The sequence below is a fragment of the Sinohyriopsis cumingii genome, chromosome 6, assembly GCF_028554795.1.
Source record: "Sinohyriopsis cumingii isolate HCF-2022 chromosome 6, ASM2855479v2, whole genome shotgun sequence".
Classification (NCBI taxonomy): domain Eukaryota; kingdom Metazoa; phylum Mollusca; class Bivalvia; order Unionida; family Unionidae; genus Sinohyriopsis; species Sinohyriopsis cumingii.
The window spans coordinates 157,867,924-157,882,613 of record NC_142966.1 but is presented as its reverse complement, the minus strand read 5'-3'; the positions used below and the strand labels follow the sequence as shown (position 1 = coordinate 157,882,613).

Genomic DNA, 14,690 nt, shown 5'->3' with positions numbered 1-14,690 from the left:
TAACTCTCATGAATGCACTCCTATTGATCTGTCTGTAAATTAACACTCATGAATGCACTTCTAATGATCTGTCTGTACATTAACACTCATGAATGCACTCCTATTGATCTGTCTGTACATTAACTCTCATAAATGCACTCCTATTGATCTGTCTGTACATTAACTCTCATAAATATAATCCTACTGATCTGTCTGTACATTAACTCTCATAAATGTAATCCTACTGATCTGTCTGTGCATTAACACTCATGAATGCACTCCTATTGATCTGTCTGTACATTAACACTCATGAATGCACTCCTATTGATCTGTCTGTACATTAACTCTCATAAATGCAATCCTACTGATCTGTCTGTGCATTATCTCTTGTGAATGCAATTCTATTGTTTAGTCCTTATATTATCTCTCATGAATGCAATCCAGACTTATTGATCTGTCTGTACATTATTTACCTTTTTCCTGATAGTCATTCTTTACTGTAATGGATGGGATTGCATGTACTATGCTAATTTGTACATACCAATCAGCTTCTTTGCTTCCACTCCATCAATAATGGGGTTCATCCAAGTAGACTGCCGTGTATTTATCAGCCCCGTAGCTTTGGGAACGTAGATGTAGAACACCAGGTTTAGCACATCCTTCTTGTGTAGCCCTCGGTTCTTTTTAACAGACTGACCTATAGGGAATAAAAGATGAACAGACTGACCTCTAGAGAATAAAAGATGAACAGGCTGACCTATAGGAATAAAAGATGAACAGACTGACCTATAGGGAATAAAAAATTAACAGACTGACCTATAGGGAATAAAAGATTAACAGACTGACCTATAGGGAATACAAGATGAACAGGCTGACCTCTAGAGAATAAAAGATGAACAGACTGACCTATAGGGAATAAAAAATTAACAGACTGACCTATAGGGAATAAAAGATGAACAGGCTGACCTATAGGGAATATAAGATTAACAGACTGACCTATAGGGAATAAAAAATTAACAGACTGACCTATAGGGAATAAAAGATTAACAGACTGACCTATAGGGAATACAAGATTAACAGACTGACCTATAGGGAATAAAAAATTAACAGACTGACCTATAGGGAATAAAAAATTAACAGACTGATCTATTGGGAATACAAGATTAACAGACTGACCTCTAGAGAATAAAAGATGAACAGGCTGACCTATAGGAAATACAAGATTAACAGACTGACCTATAGGGAATAAAAAAGTAACAGACTGACCTATAGGGAATAAAAAATTAACAGACTGATCTATTGGGAATACAAGATTAACAGACTGACCTCTAGAGAATAAAAGATGAACAGGCTGACCTATAGGAAATACAAGATTAACAGACTGACCTATAGGGAATAAAAAAGTAACAGACTGATCTATAGGGAATAAAAGATTAACAGACTGACCTATAGGGAATACAAGATTAACAGGCTTACCCTATAGGGAATAAAAGAAAAACAGAATGACCTATAGGGAATAAAAGATTAACAGACTGACCTATAGGGAATAAAAAATTAACAGACTGACCTATAGGGAATAAAAGATTAACAGACTGACCTATAGGGAATAAAAGATTAACAGGCTGACCTATAGGGAATAAAAGATTAACAGGCTTACCTATATGGAATAAAAGATTAACAGACTGACCTACTGGGAATAAAAGATTAACAGGCTTACCCTATAGGGAATAAAAGATTAACAGGCTTACCTACAGGGAATAAAAGATTAACAGGCTTACCTATATGGAATAAAAGATCAACAGGCTTACCTATAGGGAATAAAAGATTAACAGACTTACCCTATATGGAATAAAAGATTAACAGGCTTACCCTATAGGGAATAAAAGATTAACAGGTTTACCCTATAGGGAATAAAAAATTAACAGACTGACCTATAGGGAATGAAAGATTAACAGACTGACCTATTGGGAATAAAAGATTAACAGACTGACCTATAGGGAATAAAAGATTAAGATATGAAACTGACTTGCAGGACTAGCAAGAAAATTTATCACAGGCTTGACTTCCTCATAAATATATATTGATACATTACAAATTTGTGGCTTATGGTATATCCCCCCATAACCCCTCTACCACAGGAGTATATCCCCCATAGTACTACTCTAAAATTCAAAACATTTTCACTTAGAAGCCGAGGCTTTGTTTTGCAGTCTGAATTGAATTATATGTGGATAATGTCATTTAAATTGCGATTTTGAGATGTAATTGGCAAAACTGAAAGTAGGTCACATAGCTGTACCAAATCTTACTCAATTACTATGATAATAAAATTGTTATTAGCTAATATGACTGCTTTGATATTATAATTTGTATCATTATTTTTCATACATTTGTATGTATTCCGATTTCTCTAACATGAAATAAAAGAAAATAATTAAAGAGTTCACAATTCTCAGGGAGCATCGTACCCATGATACATACTCTACAGTGTACTGTACTTATGCAAAGCATATTGTTTGTTCCTTAAAAAATATGAACAGATTTTGCATTATTCATATATGTCTCAGCTATTCAGGATTTTACAGTGTCTCTGTTATTCAGAATTGTATAGTGTCTCTGTTATTCAGGATCATACAGTGTCTCTGTTATTCAGGATCTTACAGTGTCTGTGTTATTCAGGATTTTACAGTGTCCATGTTATTAAGGATTGTATAGTGTCTCTTATTCAGGATTTTAGTGTCTCTGTTATTCAGGATTTTATAGTCTCTGTTATTCAGGATTTTAGAGTGTCTCTGTTATTCAGGATTTTAGAGTGTCTCTGTAATTAAGGATCTTACAGTGTCTCTATTATTCAGGATTTTATAGTCTCTGTTATTCAGGATCTTACAGTCTACTAGTAATGAATCCATACCTCTGAAGACAACATCAATTGCCTCATCTATTTCTGCCTTGGATGGGTACAGGTCACATTCATGAAAGAACTGTTCTACATCTCCAAATTCCAGCTCACTTGAAAAAGCACGTTTTTCAAATACACTCTCATATCCTAGGAAATAAGAGGTGAACATACTCATGTAAATTATTCAACAAATATGGTTTGAAGATAACAGTATTGTATTTGAGGGGTTGATGATATTAATGGTGGTTTACTATTTGAAATTCAGTTTTACTGGTTTTACAGTTTTACTGGTGATGTTTCAGCAAAGCTATGAAAACATATTTGTTGCAGAGATGTCCATTCCAATGCATATATGAAATTTGTTTCAAGAAACTGCAAATGTGACACCTTCTTGATTATCAGGGAAATTCCTGCTTCATACCAAAATAAATTAAACCTAATAAGTGAAAAATAACTGGAAATCTTCTTGATGACAACCAAAAAGTTTTGGAAGATCTCCCAGAAATGAAACGAAATAAATCTCCCTCAAGGTTGCACTATAAAAATTGGACATATGAATTAGTCTAACAAGGATTACATACCTGATCATGTTTAATAAATTGGTGTTCAGAAATCAGCTTTCTTCTTTAAGTCACATAGACCCTGATCTTTACACTCCCATAAAATCAACAGACTTCTTTCTTACCCCATGTGTAAGCAATCTACAAAGTTTTGGCCTGGTCTTTGATGTAGAACTAATGCTATTGTTTGGAAATAATGTTTCTTTTTTCAGTCACAGTGGCCTTGACCTCTGACCTTTCAACATCAAAATCATAAGATGTCTGCCTTACCCCAAGTGCACACCATTCACAAAATTTGGTCTAGGAATGTAAAATAGAACTAATGTCATTGTGAAGAGATAATATTTTTCTCTCTGAGTGACAGTGACCTTTATTTTTTATTTCTTTTTATCCTGAAACTGACAGGGTTCTTCCTTGCCAAGTACAAGTCATCCACAAAGTTTGGTAACTGTAGATAGCAAAGAACTCTAATTACTTTGTCGAAATTAAATTGATAACAAACAGATGGATGGAAAGACAACAAAAATGGATGGATGGACAGATAACATCCAATGGTAGGTGCATGGAAAAGGAACTTTGTGATACTTAATACAACAAGAAGCATGACATCGCATTAAATAGTGGGCCTAATTACTACTGGACAATATTTTTACCAATCAAAAAGTGTTACAGTCACAAGTGTATAAGATTTTAAAGTTAAAAAGGCAAATTAACAGTCCAAGTCATTTATTGCTGATTCAATCCATTAAAAACACTATGCAATCAAGACCACATACTATGCAATATTTCTGTTCTTAACCATAAAAAGACTTTGCGGTATTTTTCACTAGTACTAAAACTAAATTTCATATCAGGTACATTATTCACTGTCATTTTCCTCATGACCAATAGATGAAGGACAGCACTGATACCATCAAAGTGTGAGAACTAGTCCTATGCATCAAAATCAGGCAAACTTTGTTGTTGTTTTTGTGGGGTTTAACACCATTTTTCAGCACATGATAGACTATACATGGCAACCAGTAATAATGGCGGAGGAAGAACCCGGGAAAACCCCGGAAAGAACCATTAACCCATGAGAAGCTACTGGCAAGCTTTCTCACACACCCACACTGGCTGATACAACTTTGTAAAAAAATCATGTGTACTAGTCTGAGTTTTCTAATCTGTATGGTAACTGATGAAAGTTCATAAACACTATCATCAACGACATACAAGATCACCAGAATTACTACAATACACAACTGGTTTTTGTTGTTCAGCAAGTGCATTTTTCCATACCAAGGAAACAGCAAGTGAGAAATTATTGAAAAACAATTCATGATATACAAGTGTTGGTGACAGAGAATTCATACCATGGGGATCAAAATTTGTAGGCAGGAAATTGGAAAACCTTTGTTTCTACAAATTCTGACCCTTAGGTGAAAATTCCCTTTCCTAAACTAATGCAGATTATGGACTCTATGTATTTCATTTCTTACTCTCTTTTTCTTTTTACCTTTATAAAATATTTCAAGACTTTCTTTCATGCAAAAAGGAAGCTTAGCTGTATAGTTTTCTTTTTAAAAAGGTGTATTTATATAGCCCCAGCAATAAATATCAGTTTTTCAAATAGTTAGTAGACCTGATATAAAATATTTATTACAACATAAAATTAAAGTGTTCTCCAAAGATAAACCAAGGGAGTTTGCCAAATACATTTTTTTAATAATAGAATATTGACTTGTCATTGCATAAAGCTTACTCAAACAAAAAGTTGCCAAAATTTTACAAAATGTGTGAGATGGATTTATCATCAAGCAGATATTTTCATGACAGAATTACAGTCATTCCTTCAATAAAATGAAAAATGACACCTGAATGAATGACTCTGATGCCATTCATATTCCCCAGACATTCAGAATGCATTTACACAAGACATATTGGTCATACATGTACATACTTCTCCTGAGATCCATAAATTCTGCCATTTCATTCAGTGTGAACGGTGTCTTGGGTCTCTCCACTCCATGCCATCTCTGAACTCGGATCAACATCTGTTTGTATTCAGTTGTCACTTTAGCCCATGTAGATCCACTCCATATAGCCTACAAGAAGAGACAACTCAATCAGAGCAAGTTCATAAATAAGGTAAAACGCTATTCCTATTCTTAGAAATTTCATAATTTTGATACGTTTTTAAGGCTTATGACCCTTATTACTGTGTATTACTTGCGATCTTCGATCTTATGATCCCAATACATATGCATGCTTTTTATTACCTTAAGTGCAAGCCTGTGACAAAGTTTGATCATGACACTTATTTTAGGACAAAAGATTTTGTGCAAAATTCTATTTTCTTTCAGTTACAATGATCCTAATCTTTGATATTTTGACTCCCAAAACAGCAGGCCTCTTCCATACCTTTAGTACAATCTCAACATAACAGTTTTGTCAATAGACATGTTCTAAAACTAAAATTATGCAAATGCCATTTTCCTTCCTTCAGTCAGTGACCTTGATATTTTACTACTAACCTTCTTACCCCAAGTGTAATCCAGCCACAAACTTTGGTGAAGGTACATGGTCAAGAATTGAAGTTTGTGTGCAGAAATATATTGCATTTTTTAATGTGACCTTGCCCTTTGAACTTCTGACTTAAAAACTGTCATGTTATTGCATGGAAACCATTTTTCTTTGTTCAGTGTCAGCAACCTTGACTTTTGACCTTTTGACCAAAAATCTATAGGTTTCTTCCTTATGACAGATGCAAGTTATTTACAAAATCTGGTAATAGTAGATGCTGGAGAGCTTAAGTTATTGTTTAGAAACAAAATAGGGAAAAAATAGATGTAAATAGAGATGGAAAGTTATGTCATAGCACTATATTGTCTCTCTGTTAGCAGGTGAATAGTAAACAGTGCTTCCAGATCATCCCTTACATGGTCATTATACACAGGTTTCATTATTTGTGGTAGTCATTATCAATGAAACTTACTGACATGCTCAACATGCAGTAGAACTTATGATAAAGTTCTTTTCAGCAATAAACTTTTTACGTACATGTAAACAATATATGATAAAATGTACAAAATAATTTTGAACATGAAATATGTCTATATGTCACAGGTATGTCTGTTCCTTGTCAAACATGAGCCATAACTCCATATATTACATTGCCACAAAACTGTAAAAGGAAATCTTACTATAAAAATTCATATGAAATTTGGATGCAATCCAAGAGGTTTCAAATGTTACTGAGTGGAAAAGTAAAGTTCCAAGTCAAAAAAAGGGTCAGAATTCTGTGCAAGCTTGCCACAAAATGGTAAAAGTCAAACTTGGCCTGGGTTGTCTTAATGTTATACCTAATTTGATTACAATCTATGAATTCCATCAAAAGTTAGAGTAGAAATGAAACTGAAGGGCAGGCAAAAGACCTAAGTTAAACAGGGGCAATAATACCATAAACATTTATTGAAAAATCATGAAAAATCAAAGCTGACCTATGTCTTCCTAATGTAAAACCTTAAACTAAAATTTCATTTAAATCGATTAAGACCCTGAAAAGTAAATTAGTGTGAACTAAACTGAAGAACAAAGTTCTAGGTCAGACAGGGGCCGATATCTTAAACTATATCTTTTTAATTTAAATTTTCATACCCATATTTGATTTTAATTCATTACATTCTCAAAACGTAACAGAGAGAAAATGGAATTTGTTACAGATATAATGGAACAGGATGTAAAGCTACAAGGTGGGTGAACATGGGTAACACTTTTTACCTCTCTACACTTATGATAATGGAATAAAAATGATTTTTTTTGAAGACTGGCAAAATTTAAACATTTGTAAGTGTTATTGAATATTCATGCCAGAATGTAAGGAAAAAAATAAAGTCGTTATATAATGCATAAAGTGAAATTATTTCTTAACAAGCAATACCATACAATAAAATATTTTCTTTCAAAACCTGATTTGCGGTTATAAGAAAAAGGTCTTGATGATTAGTGCATCTATAGAAAGATACTGTAATTTATAAAAGTTCCATGACAGTAAAACATTTAGTAAGAAATCTAAATATGCATCATTATCTTCTTTTTAATAGAAAGTGAAATAAAATATTATTTAATTATTAATTTTAAATTTATCATATTTGCATGATTATAAAACAATTCTCTGGCATTAAGATATAGTTCACAGTACTACACACTTTTCTCTTCAATTTTTCAAATCTATTCCTGATCAGGAAGCCCCTGACATGCTTCTGAATGGTAACAGCAGCATGGTACATTTCTCGCTTTGTTGGGCCAATTTGTTTTGGATGATATATGCTGCAAAATGAGGATACAATCAATTTAGGAATAAAAGTGTAGGTGCAATTATTATCACATGTGTGAAGATATTTCGGCACCTCAACTTTAAATGCTTGGAAACAAGTAAAGTTTAACATCATACAGCTTTTACAAATGAAGCAAGAAAATTTAAATTCATGAACATCTGAATGTGAACCAACAAAAACAACATAATTGTCAGCAAAGCAGTCTATGGACCAAGAGTGACATTTCGAGGTCAGTAAAACCCAATTGTTGCTAATTTTTCATACACCTTCAAATATCTTTTTTTGGTATAAATAACTAAAGATAAAAATGATTAATTATGATTTCTGTCTCACTATTAAGTTTCCACAGAATATCCTCTGGATGAAAAATTAAACAATAATTATAATTAAAATGGATATATGCACGAAAATTAGAGGGCCTGAAAATTATATACAACACTGTATGCTGTATTTTTTTCATTACAAAATTTAATGACTGGAAGGTAACATACTATACATAGATGAATATTGTGATGAAAACCTAAAGAGTAAACATATAAAACTGAATGAGTTATTATATATATATATATATATATATATATATATATATATATATATATATATATATATATATATATATATATATATAGATATATAGATATATATATATATAGATATATATATCTGACCAGTTTTAACTGGGTCATTATCAACATAAATTAATTCCAGTCATCATAGCCAGATAAAAGGGAGCTATTATTATTATTATTATTATTATTATTATTATTAACATTGCTACAGCATTAAACACTACATTAACAATGATAAAAACAACAATTATTGTAAATGATGCAGCTGCTGTTCTTGCATTTATGACTTAAGTTATCAGTGAATAGTCATACTTACTCATAAATTTCTACATGTGGCCCAATGACAGAGAGCTTAACTGATGCCATCTGGTGATTCGTTGCCATTCTATATTGATGGTCATGGAAATAAATTAGTTATTAATCAAACATCAAATCGTTAAACAAAGAAAGCGACAGCAATACGGTATTGGATGAGGAGCATGTAAATACTGTGAGAATAAAGCACATTGAAAACAAATAGTGGAAACACTGATGCCTTAGAGGGTTGAAGTGATACTAATTTACATCAGGTCTGATGGAAGAATGTAACTACAGAGATTCATGGTCCTTTTGACTATCACACTGTTCTAAAGAGTCTTTTCTTTTCTTTATAGGTCACTACTGAATAAAAATATAACATCTGATTAACATTATTTGGGGAATAACTGTGCTAATTTCCTTTACAAAGCATTTTCTACTATTGTTTCAAGTATTGGTACAAACGGCACACTATCCACAGGAGATAACTACTATAAAGTCAAATAATTTAGCATAATATTGGTTGCCTCCCTTGACAATTAAAACTCCTAAATGGCTGGTAAATTAATACTTTGTATACAACATTTTAGTAAGACAATGGAGTTTGATAACATTTTTAGTAATACAAAATATATCTGGCACAAGTGAATGGATAGTATGCCATGGCTGGATTGTAATCCTTCCAAACCATTAACTGCGAGCTCCTCTACATTTCTGCTGTCAAGCCACTCATCGCAACTTGAAATATCACAAAAGTGTCGGACCACGTGTTCTTGAAACCCTGTGTGCAAAGAACTCCAAAAGCCAAAGTGATGATGCTCATAGATATTCTAACTTTTTGAGAATATATGTTTTTAACTTCTAGCCTAAAACTTTCAAACTCAAACAAGAAACGTGTTTTAAGAAATAACTTATATGCCCCAAGATTAGCTGTTGATAAATAAAAGGACATAACCTCATGACCGCATGGACACACAACCAGAGACTTTGACCAAAGGGCATAAATGCTACTGGGTGTATGGGAACAAAAGATATATATTCACATACAGTGTGAACTGGATAAGGAACCATTGAAATAGAAGTAATTAATCCAAAGGAATCAACCAAGAATGGTCTAGAAAAATAGGTGATGAAAACTTTTTATTAAGGAAACACTTAAAACCAAATTGTGTCTTCATCATAATTCTTGATCCCATGGCCTCACCCAAAAGGACAGAACTCAGGGCACGAAGTGCTGTGTATAAAAGGGACGTTTGTGATGATATATATTATATACCAAGTACAAAGTAAATGGGCAAGAGATTACTGAGTTACAAGTGTGTGAAAAAATGTTTTAATGTGTCCCCAATATAATTATTGGCAGAATGATCCACAGGGTGGTGGAACCCAGGGGCAGGTGTGGTACTGAGAGAAGGGGTGCACATGATGATTTTACATTTCAAACACGATGGGAATTGGTAATAGACATAGAATTGTAAGTGACGATAAAACTTTAACCACGATGTGTTCCCAATTTATATCTTGACCATATTGATCCACCCTGGGACCAAAGTGGTACTAAGAGAAGTAAAGGGAAAAAGGCGATGATACAGATCTAAATATAAAGTGATTTGGGTAGGAGGTCACTGAACATTATTAGCTAGAAAAATAATTAAACAATTGTGTTGCCATTATAATCCTTGACCTCAAAGTCCTGCCCAGGGTCAGAGAAAAGTAATGAAAGAAAAAAATACTGATAACAGTATATATCAAATTTAAAGCGAATTGTAAAAGGGATTACTGAGACATAAGCGATGCATATCAACTCTGACCAAAAACTATCCAAAGAGACATATAAACACATGGACAACCCAAAAAGCTATCTGACCCCCTTCTCCCTCCAAAAATAATCCAGGAACACAGATTTCAATTAAAAGAAAAAATTTAGATCTTGATTTTCCAGAAATGCATGATATCAAGGATTATCATAAAAGAATGAGATCTGGAATTATCAAATAAATATCTTTTGGATCTGCCAGTATAGTGTGAGATCTGGAATGACCAAGCTACATCATATTTCAATCCAAATTTATCCAAAAGCATGTGAGCCAGATTCAACTAGTGTCTCAGTGTAAGTCACACTTGAATTATTGTCTTGATAATGCGAAAGATAGGATAATTACTATATGTCACTCCTGAATTACAGTCTTAATTATGCAAAAGATAGGATAATTTCTGTGTCAAACTTAAATTGTAGTCATGATGATGCAAAAGTTAGGATAATTACAAAATTTCACACCTGATTTAATCTTGATTATGCAAAAGATATGATAATTACTATGTATCAAACTTAAATTGTAGTTATGATATTGCAAAAGATAGGATAATTACAAAATTTCACACCTGAATTACAGTCTTGATTATGCAAAAGTTAGGATATTTACTATCATTGGTTCCATATAAGAGTTATCCAGAGGAAAATTATTTAATACATTAAATGGGTGATGTCTGCATATTTTTATAGAGACATCTTTGTTCATTAAAAGTATGTGAAATGTTAATAAAAAATTAGGCAACATAATAATAAATCCAAAGGCATTCAACTTGTTACAAAATTAGACAAGATTAGAAGAAAAAAATGATGACTAGAGAAATGTTATATTTAAGACTTTGATCAAATTGCCATTTATACTTTATAAATTGAGTCCAACTTCAAGCTACCCAGACTCAAATCTGCCATCACATAATGTACCAGCAGATCTGGCTCTATGCAATTTGTTAAGATTAATCAGTTCAACAAACAAAAGAGACCCTGATATACTGGTGAATCATGTAGTGGGAGACTGGGTTTACGCTGTTGGCCATTAGATACAACTTAACAGCAAGTACATATGGTAGTTAGTTTATGCATATACAGTACAATGTAACAAAGTCAGACACTGTATCAACAAATATGCTGACTCTCAATAGTTCTTAAATTCCCTGTGACTATACACTATATGAGTGCATTTATATACTGTATTAGCATGGACATGACCTGTGTATACTGCCAGACTCAGCAATTTTCTAATTTGCTTTTTAAAATATGGAATGAGTTTTCATAAACTGTTGGGAGTGATGGGAGACAACTTATACTGGGAGAAGGTTCTCCCAGCCAGGAGGTTCAAAGATGTTAAACATACAGCACAGCACTTTAAAATATTTGTTCTTATAAGTCATTACTTTTCTTCTTTTTTTCCTCTTAGGGTTCCTTACATAGTCATGCAAAATTTTTTTTTTCGAGTATTAATAACTGAATGATACATTTTTAGTAAAAGTCAATTATTACATGAGTGAGTTTTCATAAAAGAATTTATTAAATTGTACCATAGTTGTATCAGCAAATATTAAGCATATTTTCAACAAGCAGATGTCATTTCAAAATATGTTAGGTCAACTCCAGTTATTATCAAAATTTATTAAAACCAGCTTATTTTGGTAATTGCAACTGTGGCAACCTGTGGAAGGAAAAGAAATTGGATTATCACAAAATTATTTAAAAATTCTGACCTTATGAAGAGTTGTGGTGTAAAATGCACAAACTTATTTTGTTTATAATTTCATACAAATGCTGTTTGGGGGTTCACATTTTCTTTTTCAAAGTATTCATATTCAAGAGGGAATTCACAACAAATATAAAAGGTTTTAATGTCAATCTAAATTTAAATTGACTTATTTATCTCAGTATAGATAAGACTACTATTGTCTCATTTTCAATAATCTGATGACTGTGGATTACTGTGGATCACTGTGGATTAGTGCTGATCACTATGGATTACTGTGGATCACTGTGGATTAATGTGGATCACTGTGGATTACTGTGGTTTACTGTGGATTACTCATCTTATTATGACTGTGCACAATATCCAGATTCATAAGTAGTGCCAGAAAATCTGTACCAAATTTCTCAGACAATAAGTCCATGCCTGATGACAAGCCAAATCTCATCTTTAAAAATTTGGGCAAACTTTTTCAAAGAAATCCAAAAATGTCCAATGATTATCCTCGACACATACACACACATTTACAAGGTTGGCCTTTAATATTACCATGGTATAAATACTTACAGTGAAGATATTTTTTTCAAAGAAAACATTGATTTAATACTAATTTTTATACTAACAAAAATTTTGTTCTGATACAAAGAAGTGATGTATTTTCAAATCTCTGATTTTTTTGGCATTATTTGATGTTCATATAGGTACAACATAAAGCAGACAAAAATATAAAACTAAGAACAATCTGAATTGTTGGAACTGAGAACGACTAGAATAGCAATAGTAATCACTTCTACCAATAAAATCTATTGTTCACAAGGGACCAACTCTGAAAGAATACTGAATCTATAGTAGACATACTCTTGAGCTAAATTCTCCATCTTTTCCTCTCTTTTCTTGGCATTTTCTGTATGAATATCTTTGTAGCTCTTTGCCCACTCGAGCATGTCAGGGTTCAATGGAGGCCTCTTGCTGATCTTTGCCTTCCTTATTAGATGCCCTCTGTACCTTCTACAAGAAGTAAAAACAAAAACGTTTGTTAAATTAAACATTTCTAAATTATAGAAACTTTAAAAAAATGAGAAACTTGATTATCATACCAATATAACATATTTAGGCAACTCAGACTAAAATCCAAAACCATTGATTGTCATTTCACCTTCAGTTTAGCATTCAAGAAGACAAAGCCATGTACAGTTAACCCACAAATTACACGATAGTTGCATTCCAGATAGTGGCTGTGTAACTCAAACTCGCATAACTCAAAATTTTTGGTTGAATTGCTTAAAGTTTTCATTCAAAAAAATACATAATTCAATTACTTTTAATAACATTCATTTTAGAAATCCTAATTTTTTGTTTTAGACATATCATTTCATCAGTTTTTAGTTTTCACTAAATAAATTAAATTAAAAACAAATTAATATGAAATCATGTCAACACAAGTTTCACATAGGTGGAAATCATGTAAGTGGGTGGATACCTGTACACTAAAGGTCCTTTTATCTGCATGCTTTGTTCCTGCCCTTTTTACATGGATTCATGAGAAAAGCATAGCAATTTAAGGAAATACTGAGTAAAGCTCATCCCAATGATTCATGTTCAGATAATTTACAACATTCCATTATACACAGTCCTCGTAAACATAAACAAGCTGGCTGTCTCCTTGCTGTATATATAAGAAAAACCATATTACATGAAAAACAGTTATGTTGGTTGATTTTTAAGAACATACGGGACACATTATTAGCTAATAATATCAACAAAATGTGACCAAATGGCCTTTAACATGGACAAAATGATGCAGATGACCAAAGCTGGCTACAGAGTGTACCCAACCTATGACTCCATGGATTAAATCTCTGATGCTCAAACAACTACATTACCATAGCTACCTTACATTATAAATTGATAGAGGGGGAAAACTTGTAGAAATAATCTAATGATGCCCTTTCATAGCAGAATTTCTGGATATGAACTAACATTTATATGGTGAATTCACTGAACAAAATTATGTCATAAATTTCCTCCATATAAACATTTTAAAACCTCTGAAACTTTTTAACAATTTTAGATTGAAGATTTATTTTAGAATATAAACTGTTAAAGTAATAGAAACAATAATGAAAATAATGATAAATAATAATAATAATAATAATGGTGTTTGATGAATTATCTTATTTTAAAAGAAAGGAAGTTTTTTCAGTTGAATCTCCATTCAAATGTTAGTTGTGTTAATAGTCCAGTTAGCAATTTCCCAATGGTGGCTGTTTAAGACTGGTTTGACAGTATTTAAGCATGGAATCTGTTACTTACTGAAGAATGGAAAACAAAAAGAAAAACAATTGGAAAGCTTACTTAACTTGTCCGACCAAAATGGAATAGAGTGGTGGAAAGCTTAACTTGTCAGACCAAAATGGAATAGAGTGGTGGAAAGCTTAAGTTGTCAGACCAAAATGGAAGAGTGGTGGAAAGCTTAACTTGTCAGACCAAAATGGAATAGAATGGTGGAAAGCTTAACTTGTCAGACCAAAATGGAACAGAGTGGTGGA

At 32.4% G+C, this 14,690-nt stretch overlaps 1 protein-coding gene across 1 annotated transcript in view; it reads right to left on the bottom strand.

The window, feature by feature from the left end:
* Positions 1–14,690, bottom strand: part of LOC149798366 (uncharacterized) — a 211,359-nt gene that overhangs the window by 14,921 nt on the left and 181,748 nt on the right. Inside the window, exons 26-31 of the mRNA XM_089960868.1 lie at positions 13,000–13,149; positions 8,643–8,711; positions 7,629–7,749; positions 5,381–5,525; positions 2,891–3,025; positions 521–676 (exon numbers count right to left, since the gene is read on the bottom strand). Of these exons, the coding sequence (XP_089816994.1) occupies positions 521–676; positions 2,891–3,025; positions 5,381–5,525; positions 7,629–7,749; positions 8,643–8,711; positions 13,000–13,149 (776 nt within the window). The remainder of the gene's footprint in view (positions 1–520; positions 677–2,890; positions 3,026–5,380; positions 5,526–7,628; positions 7,750–8,642; positions 8,712–12,999; positions 13,150–14,690) is intronic.